The following is a 21,642-nucleotide window of genomic DNA, read 5'->3' on the forward strand; positions in this document are numbered from 1 at the left end:
AAGCTCTGACTTGCCTGAATATTCTCTGGCAAGACAGGAAAAAAAATCTTTTCACATTTGTTCCTGGAGTATATCCGGCCTTGGTCCCCTTGTTTATCCTAACATTTCATAACAAAATTAAGCCGTCCAAGAAGAAGACTCTTTCTTTTGCTCTTGACCTTTTATCATCTTCCCTAAGTATATCCTTTACCCAAAGTCATGATTTAGCCTGTCTCCAGACTACGCCAAAGCCATAGCTGATGCTAGACTATCAGAGCTCAAGGGATCTCATTCACGCTTTAATTTTGTAGATGAGCAAACTGAGGAAGCTTAGAGAGGGGTAAACATGGTTTAGGATCACAGATTTAGAGAGAGAAGGGAACTGAGGTGGCATCTAGTCCGACCCACTAATTTTAAAGATGAATAAATGAAGACCCTGAGAGGTTGTGACTTGTCCAAGGTAACACAGGTTACCGAGTTACAGAGGCAGTGTTTGAACTTGCAAAGCTCTTTCCATTGTGCCATATTTTTCTCACACTGACTCAGGGTTACATGACTGCTGGACTCAGGCCTTAAGTGAATGGATAAGGCATTTATTAAGTGCTTACTGTGTACAAAGCACTGAGCTAAACTCTGCAGATGCAAAGAGAAAACTGAGATAATCCTTTCTCTTAAGGAGCTCATATTCTAATGGTGGAAACAATACATCTAGAAGGACCTTCCTTCTAGTCAGATGAAAAGATCCCATGGTCTTTAGGGTTCAGTAGCTAAGCAGATGGTAATGCTTCTTCTTCTTTTTTTTTTTTAAAATTTTTTTTTTGTGAGGCAATTGGGGTTAAGTGACTTGCCCAGGGTCACACAGCCAGTAAGTGTTAAGTGTCTGAGGCTGGATTTGAACTCAGGTCCTCCTGACTCTAGGGCCGGTGCTCTATCCACTGAGCCATCTAGCTGCCCCTGTGCTGCTTCTTTGATCTTATTTCCATTGATAAAATCATAGCTTCTGATGTTGAACAATTGAACAGGGCCAAGGCCTTTGGGAACCAGAACTTTCCTTTCTGGGTGTCCAGTAGCTGTGGCTGCAGCCCCTGTAGGAGCAGGTCCAGGCTGCATTTCCACTGGGGAAACTTTCAAAGATGATTGTCAAGAGAACTGCACTAGATGTGTCTCCTCCCAAGGCTCTTGGGTTCAGGGTTCTGGGCCTTTTCCATTGGCATCTAAGGAAAGATAGTGATCAAGGTGGTGTTGCTGGTGTCTCTGCCTAGTACACATTTTCTCCTGTTTCTCTCCCAGGGCACCTTGCTGCCTTAGCCAGCCTGGCATGCCTGCACTATGTTTGGTGGACAATTAGTAGAGATGGCTGCCCCCTCCTCCACAGGAGTTACTTCTCTCCATGATTGGCTACGACAGCTGGGCAGGAAGCCATTCTGGTAGATAGAACATTAGCTTTGGAGTCAGGGATACCTGGGTTCAAATCCTGCCTTGGACACTTAATTGCTATAACCATGAAAAAGTCACCTAACCTCTACAAACTTCTGTTTGTTGTCTGTAAAATGGATCTAATATCTACCTCACAGGGCTGTTGTGAGGCTCAAATGAGTGAATATCTATAAGGTACTACAAAAAGGGAGCTATTATTACTTACCGGTGACTTAAGAACATTTCTTCCTTTAAGAACACCATTATGTTGCAGAATCAGAGAATTTCTATCACAGGAATATCTAAGCCAACCCACTCATGAAAAAGAACACTTCTTATGACATACCAAATGAATATTCTCCTCTTTGCTTGAAGCCCTCTAGGGAGGGCAAATCCACTAACCCCAGAAGCAGCCCTTTCTTCTCTGGAATTACTTGGAATGCAGGGGACATTTGCTAATGGAACCTGACCATGTTATTGGCTCAGTGTTTAGCTTGTGACTAATGAAAACTCCCAGATCTTTCCCAAGTGAATTACTATCATCTTTAGTATAAACACAGTATTTTAAGTTTATCCCTGTTACTTTTAATTTTCTTGGAATTGGCCAAGTTTCCTGGTGTAACAGCAAGTTACTTTGGTTTTGTGAATCTTCAGTCTAGTGTATGGGGTAGATATTGGGTGGTGGGTTACTATTATTATGCCATTTTTGGTGCTTCTGCTGTAGGATTGAGTTCAAAGTGAAATGGTGATATCCTGGTACTTCCAGTAATGCATGCCCCAAGGCCCCAACCTTTAGTGAATTCCTCCTGATCATGGGTAATGTTACAGAGATGCTCTGATATACCTCACTGAGAAAGAGGCTTGAGACTTTGATTTTAGTTCCCGAGGCAGGCTTACTAAATTCCCAATTCTTTCCAACCTTCCCCCTTCTTGTTGTAGTATCATTTCCCTCTGTATGCATTAGATGGATTTTTTTTTTAAGTATCAAGGTGCTCTTCATTAGATTGCAAGCTCCCTGAGGGCAGGGATTGGGTCTTTTGCCTTTTTTTTCATATTCCCAGCACAACACAGTGCTTGGCAGTGAGTAACTGCTTAATAAATGTTCATTAATTGATTGATCTGCAAGTATTTTTAAAGAAGATATATCCATAGACTAGCTCAGTTTTCTACCCCATTCATTATAAGGAGCTTGTCACAAGAGAGAGGAAGATGTCAAAGGACCTTTTTCTGAGGATAGTGGAACTGCATTGGTTCTGGAGTAAGAGGATGTGGCCTCTGACACTATTTATGTGATTTTGGACTGTCACGCCATCTTCCTGGGCTTCAGTTTCTTTTTCTTTCAAATTAGATGGTTGGACTCAAGCACCTCTGAGTTCACAATCCCATGATTCCATGATGCATTATTGGTGTGTCTAATGGCATTCTCCCTTTCTTTCTATTCCCTCCAGTCATCAAGCCTCCCCTGCGCCATTTCAAACGACCAGCATATGCATCTGGCTCCTATGCACCATCTGTTCCAAAGAAAACTGATGAACACCCAGCAAAATATAAAATGCTTGACCAGAGGATCAAGATTAAAAAGATTCAGAGCATCTCACAGAACTGGAACAGAAAATAAGTCAAAGGAGAAAGGAGAGGTCAATCTACCTCTTGGTGTGGCCTAGATGATGGTGGGTATTCCATGGGAATCTCATGGAGAATGGGGGCCATGGATTAAACCAAGGTGAAGCCTCAATGCTCTTCTCTCTTGGAATGGTTTGGTGACAAACTCACTGGGGATGATTTTGTTCATAGGGAACAATATTAGGACAGTGTTGGTATTACCAAGGCTGTCTGCTGATGCACATTTTGTTAGCGTGGGCCTTCCCCAGTGTAGTTGGCGCCAAGGCAATGCTTGTGAAATTCAACATCTTCTTAAAAGATGCCTTTCCTCTTTTTTCTCTAACCACAAAAGGGGCTGCCCTAAAAAGAATAAAAATTTAGTGATCATTATATTTTAGGAATATAATCTATGAATATTGCTTCTAATGCTAAGATACTTATTTGCAATGCCAGAAAAACCATCCCTTTAAAGGAGAATGGACAGAAGACAGAAATACTATCAAATAAGAATATAAACAAGTGGCAGTGTGGTTGAGTGGCTAGAGAGCTGATGTCATAGTGATGAAGACCTGAGTTCAAGTCTTCTCTCTGATGTTCACTGCCTGTTTGACCCAAGAGAAGTCATTAACCTCCCAAAGACTTAGGCAATTTTCTAAAACTCTGAAGGGGAAGATATTTACCTGCATTGATAGAGGGGATTGACTTATGTGGGGGTTCCCTCTAGTAATAAGATCCCAGGTATAGTCTCTATTCCCTAAAAAACAAAACTCTGACCTAATATATTAGAGAATGACTGATTGCCAGGAATTTAATATTTGGGATTCCTTTCAGGTATATGTTGCACCAGGTGGTGACTGCTGAGGTCTCTTCCAATTCTAAACCTATGGGATTTTATGATGATGTTCTCATGCTTATAATAATGAATATACAGGGCCTTCGAAATGAAGGATTACACAAACCAGTTCAGACGAAGGGAGGCTAATTTTGGCTCCCAACTCACTCCCCAAATCTGAGAGAAATTGAATATCTTTTAGAGATTTGAGAATTTGCTTTTGTGTACACTTTGGCCTACATCTGTTTGATTATCTTTTTATTTCTTTTTTATTTCTTTTTTTTTTTTTTTAGTGAGGCAATTGGGGTTAAGTGACTTGCCCAGGGTCACACAGCTAGTAAGTGTTAAGTGTCTGAGGCCGGATTTGAACTCAGGTACTCCTGACTCCAGGGCCGGTGCTCTATCCACTTCACCATCTAGCTGCCCCATTATCTTTTTATTTCAAAGAGAATTCCAATGTTGAACTAAAGCCTGAATGTTCTACTTTTTAAATACAGCAAAAGCCAGTCATATGCAATCAGCAGCAACACTGGCCATCAATTAAGAGAACTTGGGCATCAGAGATTACTAGGACTAGCTTCTCAAAGGCTTTTGAAGAACAAATTGATGAGACCTTAGTCTTAATATGTCCAGTTTTCTTGTATCTATTTGGTTAGAGGAGGCCCAAGATTGGACACAACTTAAAACCAAGAAAAAGTTTTTTTATTTGAATTATTTTCTTAAGCAAGAGAGACACTGTTGTGGATAAAACATTTGTCTTGTGATCATAAGGGTCTGAGTTCAAATCTATCTCCCCTCTATCAGTCACAAATGTTTGAGAATAGAGGAAAGTCATTAATCTCTCTTAGTTTTAAGCAACTATTCTAAAGCTCAAAATTATAGATAATTTAGAATGATGAAGGGAGTTGCCATGGTGATGGACACGGGTCTTTGATGTATCAGTGGAATTCCTAGCCAAAGAGGTTCACATTTCCTGAACTAAGTTTCCAATCATTATTTCAGTAGACCCTAGAACATCCAATTATCCATTTTTTTTTAAACAAGACCTCTCAACAGAAGAGGGTCACACACCAACCAGTTGTTCAAATCTAATATCCTGGGATGACACTCTACACTAATAACATTTGCAACCATCTCTGGGATTTCTGTGTTTGTGATTCCCAAGACTTAAATGCCAGGAGTGATAGAGGAAAGAAAATGGCCAGAGCTTGGGATACTCTTACTGGGAATGGAGAATCCATTTAGAAAGAAAACCTCGAATAATGTCATCATGCATAATACACCACTGGACAAGTTGGGCACCCACCAGGGTGCAGAGATCTCAGTCCTCTTCTTCCCACTCTTCACTCATTTATGATTGACTCTAGTGAAACAAGTAGAGCCAGCTGCAGAGTTAAGCTCCCATCATACTTTTATACTCTCTATTTATTATAGGCTGTATGATGTCCTTCAAGGAAATTCAATGATTATTTTAAAATCACTGTGATTTTTTTTTTATTAGGGAAACTATCAGTTCCCTTCTAATGATGCTTCTTCTTGAACAATGAGAGAGATTGTCTGGAAGGCTTTGGCCAAGCCCCCAAAATAGTTCCTTCTATGTTCCTCACCATTTATTGGCAATCTTATGATAATCTGCCACATGGTCAATAACATTACAGTTACAAAATGAGCCCCTACTGCCTTTCTGAAATTTCAGGGAATAATGCATTATTCCTCTTGCCCTGACCCTGCACACACACACACTTTAAAATGGATCATTTAGGGGGCACCTAGGTGGCGCAGTGGATAGAGCACCGGCCCTGGATTCAGGAGGACCTGAGTTCAAATCTGGCCTCAGACACTTGACACTTACTAGCTGTGTGACCCTGGGCAAGTCACTTAACCCCACAATTGCCTCACCAAAAAAAAATGGATCATTTATCCATTAATACCTTCAAATTCTATACTTTTAGATCATTCGGCTTTCTTCTGTTGGAAGTCATGATCCAAAAAAATGAATTACACTCTGTAAAGGTTTTATTGTTCACAGATTTCATTATAAAACTTAGACTTTAAGGACATCACCATTCAGCAGTAGTGCATGTGCTAAGATTCTATATTGCTTGTAAGATAGCCTGTCAGGATTTGCATGCTATATTGTATAGAAATGCCAAATTATATTCTTATTCTAAGTAAAAAACCATATTTTAAAGGGCTTCTTTGTGTCTGTTATTTTTCTTCTCTGGAATTCTATGATTCTCTTGGAATGAGTTGGACTAATCCTGACTTTGAGATAACATAGGCCTGAATCTTATTTTAAGAACAGAGGAGAGAGAGTATAGAATTTGGAGTATAAAATTTGCCCTACCCGCTAACCCATCATGGGGAACAAGGGACAAATAAGGGATTGTTGCATCATTCCAAATAACGAGGTTTTCAATGCTGAAGAGTCTTTTCCCATGGAGCCTAAGAACATCTGACCACCTACATGATAGGTGCCTTATTACAGAAGATTAGGGGACTCCCCTGAAGGAGAGTAGATGTCTAAGTAGCAATAGTAATGTTAAGAAACTGATGCACAAATTGTAAGGAAGCAGTTGCATGAGTTGTCTTGCATAGGAAACAGAAATGGCTCCTTTCCCTTAGCTTCCCAGTTCTCTGGGAGTGGGGAACAAGAAAGGGTAGCTTGGGTACTTAGCAGAGGTCTACTCCCCTGCCAGGGATGGATGAGGGAGAAAGGGATGTGTCAAGGGCTTGCTGTGTTTGAATTTGACTTACAGCCCACATTCTCAGATCTTAGCATCTCTCAGGATTACTCCTTGACCCTGATCACTACTATCCTGCAATGGCAGCAAACAAGAGCCCTGGGTAAGGACCCACAGGAGGAGGATGCCCCAAACCAGGTAGACTGCTCAGAACCCTTCTTTCATCCCATTCCTTCTGCATGGGTTAACAAGATGCATGCTCTTCCACTATCCTTTTCTAAGAAGTCTCCATCACAAAAGGTTCCATGTTGCTAGACTGGCAAATTCTGGGAGTTTCCAAATTGTGGGGAAGAGTATGGCATCTCTGTAGCAATGCTCATGGCATGGATACTACATGATGATAAAATTCAGACGTTGACATTTTTCATGGCATTCATCCTGGTTTAAATGGTTGTCCTGTAAGGCATTTTGCAATGTTGTACTCATTTCCAGTGTAATACTCCTTTTTTGAAAAATGGGAACCTGGGACATCATGTTCTTTCTTAAAGTGGCATATACAGTAAAATGGTGGATCTGTTTCCAAATGTTAGCCGATGAAATTGGAGATGCTTCTATGGCATCCATCCAAATTATCTCTAGTCTTCAAAATCATCTGATAATTTTTAGACCTTCTGCTTTGCTCCGGCGAATTATTTCCAAGTATTTTACAAATGGGTTCTGTTTACACATTATTATGGGGAAAAGTAGAGCAAATCCAAAAAATGATTCAGATCCACTGGATAAACAGGACCGTGACAAAGTTTGTTTCTCCACTGGATTCAAATTTTAAGTCTGCCACTTACAACCTCTTTGACCCTAGGGAAGCAAGATTAACTTCAACTCACTGGACCTCAGTTTTCTTAGCTATAAAATGATGGAGTCAGACCAGCCCATCTTCACAGTTTCTCCTAGGTCTAAATCTATGATCCTGTACTCCTGGGATGGAGCTACAGTTGTGCTACCCCCAGCTGAGCCAGGAAAGACTTCTGGAACTTTCTCTAACACTTAAATCCAACCTATACTCAGAAAACCTGGAGAAATCCAATTGTTCAGTTGAGCTCACAAAGGATCCAATTGCTTTTGACCCAGTTAACAAGTTTACACGATCAAATTATATTTTTCTATTTCCAATAAAGAAACTCTCATGTATCTGACATAAGGATAATTAACAGTCCACCAGAGTAAATTGCAAAGGACTATAGATGCTTCCAATATCTTGGAGTCTAAAGAATTAAAGAACTAGTTTGTCCTTGTATTCACAGTCATTGCCCCCCCCCCGGGAACTATTTTTAATCTACCAATAATAATGAACTTGAGAGGGTTGGTGTAGACTTTGAGAAGTGGTCATAGACTCTGTTTTTTGTGTCATAATTTTCTTTCTCACAAAAATGGTCGTGCATTGGCTCCACACTGGAAAAAGGGATAGCAGCTCTATTATCTAGGTACTGGGTACTTTTCTGTGCATTTCCTTTGCTTCTCTCCTGTGAAATCTGTATCCCGTGCCATGCTCTGTGCTGAGTGGCCCCTTACTATGGCTTGACTGTGCTCTAGATTGTAAGCTGACCTCTCTTGTAAATCTTTAGCTAGGTAAAACATGAAAACTGATGGGAGATCCCTATAACTGCCCCCAAGTATTTGAGGGGCTAACTCATGGAAGAAAGATGATTCTTGTTCTACTTGTCCAGAGAGAATATGGAAATCACAAAGAGGTCAACTTAGATGGTCACGAAGACTTTCCTCATAGTCTGAGCTCTTCAAAAGTGGGATGAGCTGCTTTGGTGGTGGTAGGTTCACACTTACTGGAGGTCTTCAAGTAGAGCCTGGATGATGCTTTGTCAGGTACATGGATCACTGCTAGTTGGCTTCTGAGGTCTCTTCCAGCTCTGAACTTCTGTGATTCTGTGTTGCTCTGTCCCCCTGAACCTCAGTCTCAGATTCCATTCTTATCTTGGGAAAATCCTCAGAGCAAATAAACCCAAGGGGGAAAAATGGCATCACCTTTTTGTACTAGATAGAAATAGTTATCCCTTCCATCACCTAGGAATAAAGCTTGTTGACTCTCCCTTCATACCAGAGAAGAACTCTGATTTTTTTCTTTCTCTTTTATGGGTGTGCACAGTACCTTATTGTAAAATTTGGGTCAAGTATTTGATCATAGGCTCCGTGTTGTCTGCTGGCCTTTGTGTGTTGTATGTAACTCCCACAAAACTCCCCCAAATTTCCCATTTAATTTCTTATGCCGACCTGCAATATACTGAAACCATGATGGGGAATGTCAAGATGTAGGAGGAATAACTGCAGAAAGAAAGAAGAAAGCCCACCACGTGTTCTAATAAGCACAGAAAAGAATAATGGGGTCAGTAATTGTGGGCCTTGTCACTGCTCCAGGGCTGCAAACTGCAAAGACTTCCCAAGTATTGCTGAACCTCACTTCTTATTCAGCTCATTATAGGGAACAGTATTCAAACAAAACAATGAAGAATGCTGATCTATACACGAGGTGAATTCAGTGATGACTCCGGATCATTTGCCTCATCTGCAGACTCTATAGTATAAAATCAATGCATGGACTGACCAGAAAGAGAAGGCGCGGTCCGAAAATGTGCCTGGGTAGAATCTGTGCTTCGGCTCTTTTGACCAAGAGGGTCCAGTAGAAAGAATGTTGGATTTAGAATCAGAGAAGCTGAGTTTTCTGAAGGTATAAGGGATGTCATACCCATACCCTGGGAAAGAAAGAGGTAAATGAAATGTAGTCACCCTGAGTGTGAGGCAATCTGTTACCACAAGTGGAGCAGGCATCTCATTCAATTATTTTTTTTATTTTTATTTTCTGCCCCCAATAGTACATTCTGCACCAATAGATTAGGCAGGGCCTGCAAATCTCATCATATAGAATTTATGCAAGATAGAATAGTAGATGAAGATAACAAGCAAAAAGTAACCGATGGGAATAATTCTGTCCCTCCCCCACTTCATGCTGTAAGAAGTGAAGCTCCCTGCTCATGCCAAGCTCACTTGCAGCTCCTATGTCACATAGGGATAAACCTCCTCCTGCTCAGGCTTCTAGAACCTGGCTCTGTCTCCTTACTATAGGCCAGTCCTTGATGCCCTAACCCACTCCCTAGCTGCTGTTGTTCTTGATCCTTGAAGAGGACCAGTGACCAGCAGGAGGGTGGTGTCTTGACTTGCCTGTCAACTGGATTTAAGGGAGGCAGGGCTATGCAAAGAGCAGCCTCAATCTCTCCTCCAGAGTCATCAGAGTCCCATGGCAAGACATAGATCAGGATGGCCGGATGGCCAGCAGGTATTATTGCTTTAAGCAAGTGTTGCTTTGTACCAGCTCTTTTAGCTTGGGACTTCCTGAGCAACATGCTTCAGGCCACTCAAAACATCTTCCTTCTTCCCCTCTACCCCAGGGGTTGCCACAGACTTCTCTGGTAGCCTGGGGAAGCCCATGAAACTCTTCTCAAGAATGTTTTTTTTTAATACTAGATCTGTCAATTGGCGCAATTTTTAAAAAATGCATAAAATAGGGGGCAGTTAGGTGGCTCAGTGGATAAAGTACTGGCCTTGGATTCAGGAGTACCTGAGTTCAAATCCAGACTCAGACACTTGACACTAGCTGCGTGACCCTGGGCAAGTCACTTAACCCTCATTACCCTGTAAAAAATGCATAAAGTATGTAGGATTACAAAAGAAATCGATTATAATGAAATAAAAATGCAATATTTTTCCATTCAAGTTCATAGACCTCTCTCTCTCTCTCTCTCTCTCTCTCTCTCTCTCTCTCTCTCTCTCTCTCTCTCACACACACACACACACACACACACACACACACACACACACACACACACACGCACACAAAGACTATGGATGGATTTCTTGGAGGTCTATGGACACCAGGCTAAGAACTCCGGATCTTCCTAGCTTGCAAAAAAACTTCTTGACACTTAGATATTTGGGAGACCCTTTTCACTTGCCCCTACCATAGCGCACTTGCACTACCTTGAGTTGGATAACTCCAAATGATTTGCCTTTTCTTTATCTCAGTGTGCAAAACAACATGCGACTCACTCACGGCTAGTATTGAGTCTTTCTGAGCTTGAGAACAAACACTAACACCCCATTATCTCCATCCCTTCTATTAGGGTACTTTCAACTTCCATCATAGCCCCCTCCCAATCATGCAAATAGCCCCAACTCTGACGGGTCTCCTAGAAGGCACCAGAAAGGGAGGAATGGAACATGGAGGAGGAAGGGCAGACCAGAAGACATCCGCTCAGCCTTCCTGTTGCCAGGGAAAGGTTTCTTTACAGGTCATATGGAGTGGTATAAGATAAATATGCCATAAAATAGGTTAAAAAGCAAATAGCATAATAGAGTATTCATGGGAGGGAGGCACCACCTGGCTGAGGTGGGCAGGGCAAGAAGAACAAAATTCATGTGGGACTTCATGGGAGGAGAAAGAGAGATTCAGAGCAAAGGGTTTGGGTCTCAGCTACATTTTCTATAGGTTTTGCATGTAGCTAGTTATGTGTATATGTGTTTGTATATAATTTATATAACAGAATATGATACATAATAATATTATATAACATATAAGTACATATATGCACATATGTGTATATGTTGCTATACAAGTTGTCCCAAAAATCTTGGTGCAGCTTTAACTTAATAGCACCCAAGCTTTTGGAACACTGTGTGTATATGTGTGTGTGTGCGTGTGTGTGTATACACACACATATATACACATATATACATACACACATCTATGTATATGTGTGTGTATGTAGTGAGTCAATAAACATTTATTAAGGATCTACTATGTGCCAGGTACTGTGTCATGAACCTGGGATACTAAAAGAGGGAAAAGATAGTCTCTGACCTCAAAGAGCTCAACAATTATTGCAGGAGACAAGAAGCAAAGAAATATGTACAAACACACTATATATAGGATAGATAGGAAATAATGACAAAGAAGGAGAGCTCCAGAATTAAGAGGGTTGGAGAAGGTGGGCTTGTGGCTAAGCACTTTATTATTATTATTATGGCAATGAGGGTTAAGTGACTTGCCCAGGGTCACACAGCTAGTAAGTGTCAAGTGTCTGAGGCTCGATTTGAACTCAGGTCCTCCTGAATCCAGGGCCAGTGCTTTATCTACTGCACCTCCTAGCTGCCCCCTCAATTATTATTTCATTTGAGCTTCGCATAACCCTGGAAGGTAGGTGCTCTTATTATCTCCATTTTACCGATAAGGAAATTGAGGTAAACAGAAGTTAAATAATGTGATCATGTTCACACAGCCAGGAAGTATCAGAGGCCAGATTGGAACTTGTCTCTTCCTGACTCCAGGCCTGGCACTCTATATACTACCAAGCTGGTCCTATACACACACAATATATCTCTATCTCTATCTCTATCTCTATCTCTATCTCTATCTCTATCTCTATCTCTATCTCTATCTCTATCTCTATCTCTATCTCTATCTCTATCTCTATCTCTATCTCTATCTCTATCTCTATCTCTATCTCTATCTCTATCTCTACACATATGCATATGCGTGTACATACATGTATGTATATATACACACATGCAAATTTAAATGTATATAGACACACATAAGATAAATATATTATATGTGCACATATGTATACACATGTGTATATACATATACATACTCATTGCCCCTCCCCCCACTAGATGTAAGCTCCTTGAGGGTATAGAAACTGGTTTTCCTTTGTTTTCATGTCCCTAGCACCAAGCATAATGGTTGGATCACAGCAGACACAGAATAAATTCTTGTCTATTGATTAAATCATTGATTGGTTTACTCAGAAAAACCCAGAGGGTCAGCAGAACAACTAACTAAGATGATCACTTTACTGAAGCAGCAGGATACAAAATAAACCTCCAAAAATTATCAGAGTTTTCATATGCTGATAGCAAAACCCAAGAGGAAATGATAGAAAGCAATATCCCATTCCATTTCAAGTAATCACATAAGTCATATATATATCTGTAGTCAATCTACATAAGATGCTCCATATAAATTCAATCTTAGAATACTCTTTCTAGAAATAAAGCTAGACAAATAATTAGAGGTCTAATCACTGCTCCTGTAGGTGTCATCCCACTGCATCAGAAAAAATAAAATGGGTGATTTATGTTATGTGACATTGGAAAATTTTGGACATGAAAACAATAGTTAGTATAGGAAAAAGAACTTTGAATCTGGTGAAAAATCTTTACGTGAAATACCTCTGAGGAGGGTCTGATGTCCAAGATAGATAAGAAACTAACACAAAAGCATAGGACTAAGTACCATGCCTTAAAATAATATAGGTTATAAACAAATGGTTCTTGGAGGGAAAAAAGGTGATACTTTAAACTTTAACAGCCCTATGAATTAATTCTCCAAATTTCAAGAGAAATGCAAATTTAAACAACTCTGACCCAGAAAATAGCAAATGTGACAAAAGTGGTGATATCTATCTTGTGGGGCTATGGAAAGACAGGAACACTCCTGTACTATTGGTGAAGCTGGGAATTGGTCCAACAAGTCTGGAAATCAGTTTATAATTGTGCTAAAAATAAAGGTAGCTAATATACAAACTCTTACTACCCTGATATTACAGTGCTGAAAGGTTCCCTATACACCAAGATATTGGAGAAGTGTTTTTTGTGATATCAAAGTGAAAACAATAAGTATAGTCATCAGTTGGCGGATGGCTAAGCAAACTATGAGACATGAATCTAATGCAATATCATTGTGCTATGAGAAATTAATAATATTAGAATTTGGAGACCATGGGAAGACTTACATGAATTCATGCAAAGTGAAGTATCTAAAACCATGAAATCAATGTACTCAATCATCCCAAGTATATAAACAGGAAGAACAATACCATTAAAGTGAATATTATATAATTATACTGTCAAAGAAGCTGGACTATGGAGAGGAGATGAGAAAATTGACTTTCTTCCTTTTTTGGAAAAGTGGGGAAATATGGGTGCAGAAAGCTATATATGTCTTCAGACTCAGTTGATGTGCCAGACCCAGTTGGGTTTTTTCACTGTTTCCTTCTTTTTAAATCATTATTACAAGAAGTAAAGGTTTGCTTGGTAAGGGATGTGGAGAGTAGTATATTTGGGAAAAGAATATAATCCAAGAATTAAAACTATCAGTGAATTTTTTTTCTTTGGTCAGGGCAATGAGGATTAAGTGACTTGCCCAGGGTCACACACAGCTAGTAAGTGTTAAGTGTCTGAGGATGGATTTGAACTCAGGACTGGTGCTTTATCCACTGTGCTACCAAGCTGCGCCCATAGCAGTGACTTAAAAAAAATAGTGTTTATCTTGGTGTCCAGGAGTCATGGCTATAGAATTTGGGGTGTATGCTTGGGTGGTGCTCTGTTTCCCATCTCATTGAGGTAAGAGAATAATAAACTGTAGTCAGATTCCACTAAGCTGTGCCGTGGTCCTGAACCTGGTGGCAGTCCCAGGCCTCTGTGACCAAGGAAGCCCAAAGGGTAGCTCCGTTTCCTGGATCACCATGCCCCCATCATAGGGAGCACCAATTCTACCGCCTCCTGGAATTGCTCCCGTTCTTGTGCTTTGTCCAGATGTGGGCCCCAACCTTTGAGGCTGGTGGTTCTAACCCCGCCTTGTGTGAAGTGAACTACAACTCTGAGACTTGCAAACATGCATAACTTTACTACATTCCATTACCTGTAACACTATGGCTTCTTTGGGGACACCCCAGGGGACAATTCTATCATTCTTGCCTCTGATAAAAACCCCGTGGTTAGTGCCTCTCTGGATTGCACCAGGGAAGTGTGGCTATGATCTCTCCTTCCTGGAGAAAGGACAAAACAGAGGATACCACACATAAGCACGAGCCCTAACAACAAGCAGTACTTCGCGTGCAGTAAATAGATTTGAATGGCTGCAGCAGGGACCACCTAATGAAGAGGAGAGACCACTTATGGCCCAATGCTGCCCTCTGGTGCATTACAGGAGCATCAGCCGTCTCAGGAGTTTCAACAGGCGCTTAATGGCAACGTGTTACGTTGGTGGTTGTGCTAAGGCCATTCCGTGGTGAATTAGTATATGGTGAGGACAGAGAAGAATGGCACGATTTTACCCCGGATCTGAGTGTTAGTGCTGCCCCTTTAAACTGAACACGTCTAACTTCTTAGAACATCTTACATCAAACATATCTAAAACAGAACTGACTGCTTTTCCTTCATATTTTCTCTTCTTCCTAACTTAACCTCCTGGCTGGTCACCCAGGCTCAAAACCTACTTGTCACCCTCAACCTCTCACCCTTTTATACCCTCCATATCCAAGCAATCGTCAAGACTTGTCAACTGTACCTTTGCAACATGTCTCGAATACGCCCCTTTCTCACTGGCTAGCACGCTGGTACAGGCCCTCATCACTCCTTGACTGGACCATTGCTGGCCCAAGTCTCTCCCTACTCCATGTCACCCTCCCCTCAGTAGTCTGCCCATGTTACCTCCTTATTTAATCAAGTCTGCTGGCTCCCTGTTGCTTCCTGGGTTAGATATAAAATCTTCTATTTAGTTTTGAAAATACTTCACTATTTGGTCTTGTCTTACTTTTCCAGTCTTGCCTTACTCCTCTCTACCTTTCCAAGTACTCCATGATTCAGAGACCCTGGCTTCCTTGTTGATCCCTCCACAGGACACTCTATCTCCCCACTCAAAGTAGTTTCACTGACCAGTCCCCAAAAGGAGCCATCCTCCTTATCTCCATCTGTTGGTTTCCTTCAAGGTTCAGATAAAATCCCATCTTCTGCACGAAGTCTTTCCCAGTGCTCTTTTTTTGTGTGTGTGAGACAATTGGGATTAAGTGACTTGCCCAGGGTCACACAGCTAGTAAGTATCAAGGGTCTGAGGCCGGATTTTAACTCAGGTCCTCCTGAATCCAGGGCTGGTGCTCTATTCACTGTGCCACCTAGCGCCCCCCACCCCGCAGTGATCTTTATTCTTTTTTTTTTTTTTTTAGTGAGGCAATTGGGGTTAAGTGACTTGCCCAGAGTCACACAGCTAGTAAGTGTTAAAGTGTCTGAGGCCAGATTTGACCTCAGGTACTCCTGACTCCAGAGCCAGTGCTCTATCCACTGCACCACCTAGCTGCCCCCGCTCTTTATTCTTAATATCCTTCCTCTGAGATTGGCTCCAAATTCCCCTCTATGTCATACTTGGGCATATTTGGTTACCAGTTGTCTCGTTCATTAGGCTGTGAGCTCCTTGGGAGCAGGGATAGCTTTTTGTTTAACCTCCCTCAGGCAGCTCAAACACTTACAAAGGATCTTTTGCTGGGTGAATTTGATTATTTTTTCTTGGGTGTTGGATGTAGGATAGCTATGGGCTGGGAGAAAGTGTGTAGACATTCCCTTGTCCATCTCTAGAGCCTCAGCATCAAAAAAACTCAGGTTGCTGGGGGCTTGGCTTTCATCTCTCTCATATTCCTCCTGGCACATGAAGCTACAATTCTGTTGGTGCTTCTGAAGAGATCTTTGTTCCTGGCCTGCAAGCATTCCATACCTACTTTTCTTCTTCATCCTTAACTGTCAGAAGTGTTCTTGGCTATTTATCTTCCCCAACACACACACACACACACACACACACACACACGCACACACACACACATACACATATATACACACATGTGTAGGCATATACATAAGTGTATATATGCATGCATACAAAACATTTCTTTGGTATTCTTTTTTGTTTGTTTTACTCTCTCTTTCTTTTTTCCCCCAATCACTATCCAACCCTACTAACTCCATCTATGCTCCTCCCACCTTAGAAGCTCTCCATTTGAACCTCTGAGTATATTAAAACAAAAGAATTCATGAGCTATGTATGTAAATGTATGCTTCTTTCTGTTTGTCTCGAATCAGTTGATAAGTATTTATTAAAAACCTACTGTATGAGGGGCATCTAGGTGGCACAGTGGATAGAGCACCGGCCCTGAATTCAGGAGGACCTGAGTTCAAATCCAACCTCAGACACTTGACACTTACTAGCTGTGTGACCCTGGGCAAGTCACTTAACCCCAATTGCCTCACAAAACAACAACAACAACAACAACAAAACAACAAAAAGGACTGTATGGTAGTCAATGGGCCTGGGGATAAAAAAAAGGCAAAGACAGCTCTTGCTCTCAAGGAACTCATAGTTTAGTAGAAGGAGACAGCAGATATCTCTGCATGTATAAAGAAAATGGTTGTGAGGTGATTTGGGAGGAAGACAGGGAGCTGAAGGAATCAGGAAAAGTTTCATTTAGAAAAAAACATAATTGAATTGAGTTGGGAAGGAAGCTGGGAGTCCTGAGAGTCAGAAGTCATGAAGCAGCCTATTCCAGGCATGGGCAAGATCTAAAACAAAGGCATGGAGAAGGCAGAGGGAGAGATGAGCATGAGGAACTTGAAGAAGGCCAGGTTGGCTGGACTGTGGTGTGCATGAAGAGTAATAATGTTCAGTAAAGTTACAAGAGTAGATTGAAGTCAGGTTGCAAAGGTCTTTAAATGCCAAGCAAGACTTTCTATCAGATCCTGGAGGCAATAGGGATCTATTTCAGTAACAGAGTTAGAAACTGGAGTGCCTAACAGAGTGTGGTGGTTGTGTGAGTGGAAACAGGAGGATGATGTGAACCATTGTGGGGGTCAAAATCAGATGTCAGGTGAGAGGCTTTGTGGAGTGAGGCTGGGGGGTTTTTGATGACAACAATCTTGTGAACCTGTGTCACTACAGAGATTGCAAAGACCTTATCATTATTTGCCCCTGACGATTATTTGGCCCTAGGGGAAAACCCAGGAAAAATGGATGGAAGTTGCAAAGAGGCCATAGCAAAACCTTCCTAACAGGTAGGGCTACCCTGAAGTGTTGGTTGTTGTCCTTCATTCTCAAGAAGAACCAAAAGAACATCACTGTGTTACAATATATTTCAATAGTAGTGGTTGCCCATAGAGGTGGAGAATTCCCCACTCCTTGTACAAACAGTAGCTAGATGACTGCTTGTTCTTGGGTTATTGTGGGGATTACTTTGTATATGCATTAGAGTAGACAGGTCCCTTTCCAATCTCAAATTCTATAATTCTGTGAAACAGGGAAGTACAGAAGCAGGAAGGGCTAGGGTGGTGGTAGATAATGAGATGTCTCCAGGACATAGGGTTTGAAATGTCCAATAAGCATTTGGTGATGTGGGCCTGAAGCTCAGGAGAGAGACTAGGGCTGGAGATAAAGATCTGGCATCAGCATAGAGGAAATACATAACCCCCTGAGAGCTGATGAGGTCATGTTGAGAGAAAGAAGAGAAGATGACCCAGGATGGAGCCTTGGGGGCACCCCAAGTTTGGAGATCTGATGTAGATGCTGAATACTTAGCCAAAATATGGGAAGCATGCTTCATCATCAATCTTTCATTGTTGGCCACTAAATTGATCAGAGTACTAACATCTTTTACAGTGGTTTTATTTTATACTATTGTAGTCATCATGTAAATTATTCTCCTTGTGCTACTTGCTTCATTCTGCATTGGTTCACATGTTTTCCTACATCTCTTTAAATACATCTCTTTCATCATTTTTATGGTGCAATAATATTCCATGGCATTTATATAACATCATTTGTTCAGCCATCCCCTTATTGATAGTTACCTACTTTATTTCCAATTTTTAGCTACAACAAAAATAATGTATCTCTTTATGTGTGTATACACATTCGCATGCACACATTTACATATATTAATACATATATCAATACATATATATATACACATACATACACACATATATATTTATTTTACATGATTCTTTTCAAACTATCTTTTACCTCTTGGGATAATATATCAGCTAGTGGCTTTACTGGTAATGTCCAGTCTTGTGACTTTTGGGATATAGTTACATTTTCCCAGAATGGTTATATGAACTCACAGCTCCACAAATAATACATTAGTATCTCAGTCCTCTCAAAACCCCTCTTATAATTGTCATTTTCATTTATTGTCATCTTGGCCCACCTGATGTATGCATAGACAGTTTTCAGCTATCATTTGAGACCCGAGTGGTCCACTCCTTCCTTTTTGTCCTCAGAGGAAAATAAATCTTGATTCTTTATCAACAATTTTTTAGAGCTGTTTGATGGATATATTTCTGGAAGGAGTGATTGAAAGCCTATTCAGATGTAAATCCTCTCACCAAATCATCAGCTCATGAGTCACCTTTTATGCAAAGTGACATCCCTCATTCAAACTTCCTACATAAAAGAACTGCAGAAATTATTTTTTAAAAAACATGTCTAGGAAAGACAGCAAGGTTTGCTGGGAGGCATTCAGATGATGATGAGGAAACCTGGATTTTAGCCCCTCTGCTTTGCCTGGCACCAATGAGCTTTCTGACCACAGGAAGACATTTGGGCCACATCAATGTTTCTAAATCCAGAGTATATAGTGGCTAAACAGTCAAATATTTCAATTCTCTACCAAAGACTGCTATAGCCTGGTAAATACCAGTTCAGTAGGGCAAGAAAACCAGCAGTAGGTAAAAGGATGGAGAAATGGATGGGAGGAACAGACCAAGAAAAGGAATCTTTTTGTAACCATAATGTGAGGGCCAAATTTAATATATGGAGAGTTAATTGGGTGACTCGCCAAAATATTGGGGTCCCGGAAATAATGAGGGACCTCTAGGTTCAAAGCTCCCTCCCCTCTGAACTGCCCTTTTAGATATTTCCCCCAGGCCTATAAGAAAGGAGCCTTACAGCTTCTTTTCCACAAAAGGATCAGATTTTATTACTTGGGAATTAATTAAACAACAAAGGTGAAATTAATAAAAATCAAAGATAAGGAAGTAAGGAAAAAGAAATAGGATAAATTTTCCTAGCTCTAACCTAAGTCTATACAATCCCCACCTCATTTCCAATTAAGCTAATTCCAAGGAATGCTGGGCTATTGTGTTCACTCACCACACCTGGGAAGTCTGCTAGCTGCTCCAGCCACCTGGAAGGCAAAGGAGAGAGGGAACTATTGTTGCTGAAGTGCCTCAGCCTCTCCTCAGGGAGTGTTCAATCTCCCTCCCCCCAAAGGGGAGGTCCTTCAAAAACTGCCTATGGAGAGGTTTCTCCTTCTGCCCTCAGTAGCGTAGGTAACTTCAGGGTGGGCCAGGTGTGTCCCCTCCCAAATGAGTCAGCTAAACTCCAATAATTTTACCACAATAGGTAATTAAAAAAAAAACACCATTAACAATTTGAGGTGGAATAGTAACTATCACTTGACAAGTATTTGGGGAAAACACAATACTAGATGGTCCATAAGTTTCCTTCCAGAACTAACATTCAATACTTATAAAGATATTTGATTATACACCATAGAAATAAATGTCTCTTGGAAGCTATTACGGTAGGAGATCACCATATTGGTCAAACAATGAAAAATTCAAGTCACACTAAATTTTGTATCTAACAATACTAAACATCCTATTTAGCATTTTTCTAGTTATTGGATTGGCTAATAAGCCTTTGCATTCAACAAGCATTTCTCAAGTTCAGATGTTATTCTCCTGGTCAATAAACTCAAGTGTCATACTATTACCTCAAATCAATCACAAACCCCTCTAATTGTCATTTAAAACTTCACAACTTGGCTCCCAACCTACCTTTCTGATATTCTTATTGACCTCCATGTACTTTACTGACTCACCAACCTGGCTTTTTTAGTGTTCTTTATACATTTCAACCCATCTCTTCTCTTTGTACTTTGTTGTATCCCATGTCTTTGATGTGAATCCCTGTCCCAAGCCCACCCCTACCTCTTGAAAAGCCATCATGTCCCTTGGAATTTCCTTAGCTCAGGGAAGCTAGGTGGCACAGTGGATAAAGCACTGGTCCTGGATTCAGGAGGACCTGAGTTCAAATTTGGCCTCAGACACTTGACACTTATTAGCTGTGTGACCTTGGGCAAAGTCACTTAACCCTCATTGCCCTCCCCCCCAAAATACTTAACTCAAAGAAACTTTACCAAAGTTGCAGGATACAAAATAAACTCACATAAATCATCAGAATTTCTATATATTACCAATAAAGTCCAGAAACATCAGATAGAAATAAAAATTCTATTTGAAATAACTGTGGCCAATATAAAATACTTGGGAGTCTACCTGCCAAAACATTCTATTAAAATTGCCTATGTGCTTGTTTCCCCTTTGAAATAGAATGTAAGCTCATTGAAGGCGTGAATTGTTTCATACATACACACACAAACACACACATATGTTTATATGTATATACAGAATAAATGCAAAACAACTATAAACAAAGTGTAGGAGAAAGCACTATCAATTTGGGAGATTAGGCAAATCTTCAGGTAAAAAGTGGCACTTAAGCTAGGCCTGGAAACAAACTAGGAATTTGAAGAGGTAGAGTTGAGGAAGTATATTTCAATAAAAGTCAAAGACTATATGAAAGGCAGGAGGATGAGATTTGTGTAAAAGTCAGGAGATCAATCATCAAATCACCTCCAAACTAATTAAAGTAACTAATAAGATGCTAGGAAGATGATGGAGTAGCAGGAAGTAGAGCCTAACTCCCCAACACAACTCCAGAAAGACCCAGAAAATGGACCAGATGGGGTCTTTATTATAAAATCCAAGAAAAAGTTTATCATAGTGAGTAATTTTTCCAGTCTAGGTTGGTATGGAAGGACAGGCAGAAAAGTCTGCATTCGCCAAAATGTGGTTTAAGCCAGGAGCACTCCAACTAAGCAACTTAAAGAGGACTGGGGCTTTATACCAGAACAAGAAGTGATAGAGCCTCACAAAGGGACTTCATCATATTCACAGTGAGGAGAGAGTGCCAGCTGGAAGCTGTGTTTCTCACTAACCAACTTAGCATCATATATCCAGGAGGTGCTCTGAGCCTAGTGGTAATATATCAGGGTTAGGAGTGGTTATAGTTCCTAGGCCTGGAGGAATAAGAGATAAATTCAAAAGACTTAAAAATGGGCATTCTGGGAACATGGCAGAGTAGGTCAGAAATGTCTAGGCTCTCAGATTTCCTCC

The 21,642-nt window shown here is 40.8% G+C and overlaps 1 protein-coding gene across 1 annotated transcript in view; it reads left to right on the forward strand.

Moving 5' to 3' along the window:
- The window catches only part of PDE1C (phosphodiesterase 1C), a 451,742-nt gene extending 448,729 nt beyond the window's left edge, over nucleotides 1-3,013 (forward strand). The window contains 1 exon segment of the mRNA XM_043976662.1: nucleotides 2,844-3,013. Coding sequence (XP_043832597.1) covers nucleotides 2,844-3,013 — 170 coding nt within the window.
- The last annotated feature ends 18,629 nt before the right edge of the window (nucleotides 3,014-21,642 follow it).

Source organism: Dromiciops gliroides, chromosome 1, assembly GCF_019393635.1.
Source record: "Dromiciops gliroides isolate mDroGli1 chromosome 1, mDroGli1.pri, whole genome shotgun sequence".
Taxonomy (NCBI): domain Eukaryota; kingdom Metazoa; phylum Chordata; class Mammalia; order Microbiotheria; family Microbiotheriidae; genus Dromiciops; species Dromiciops gliroides.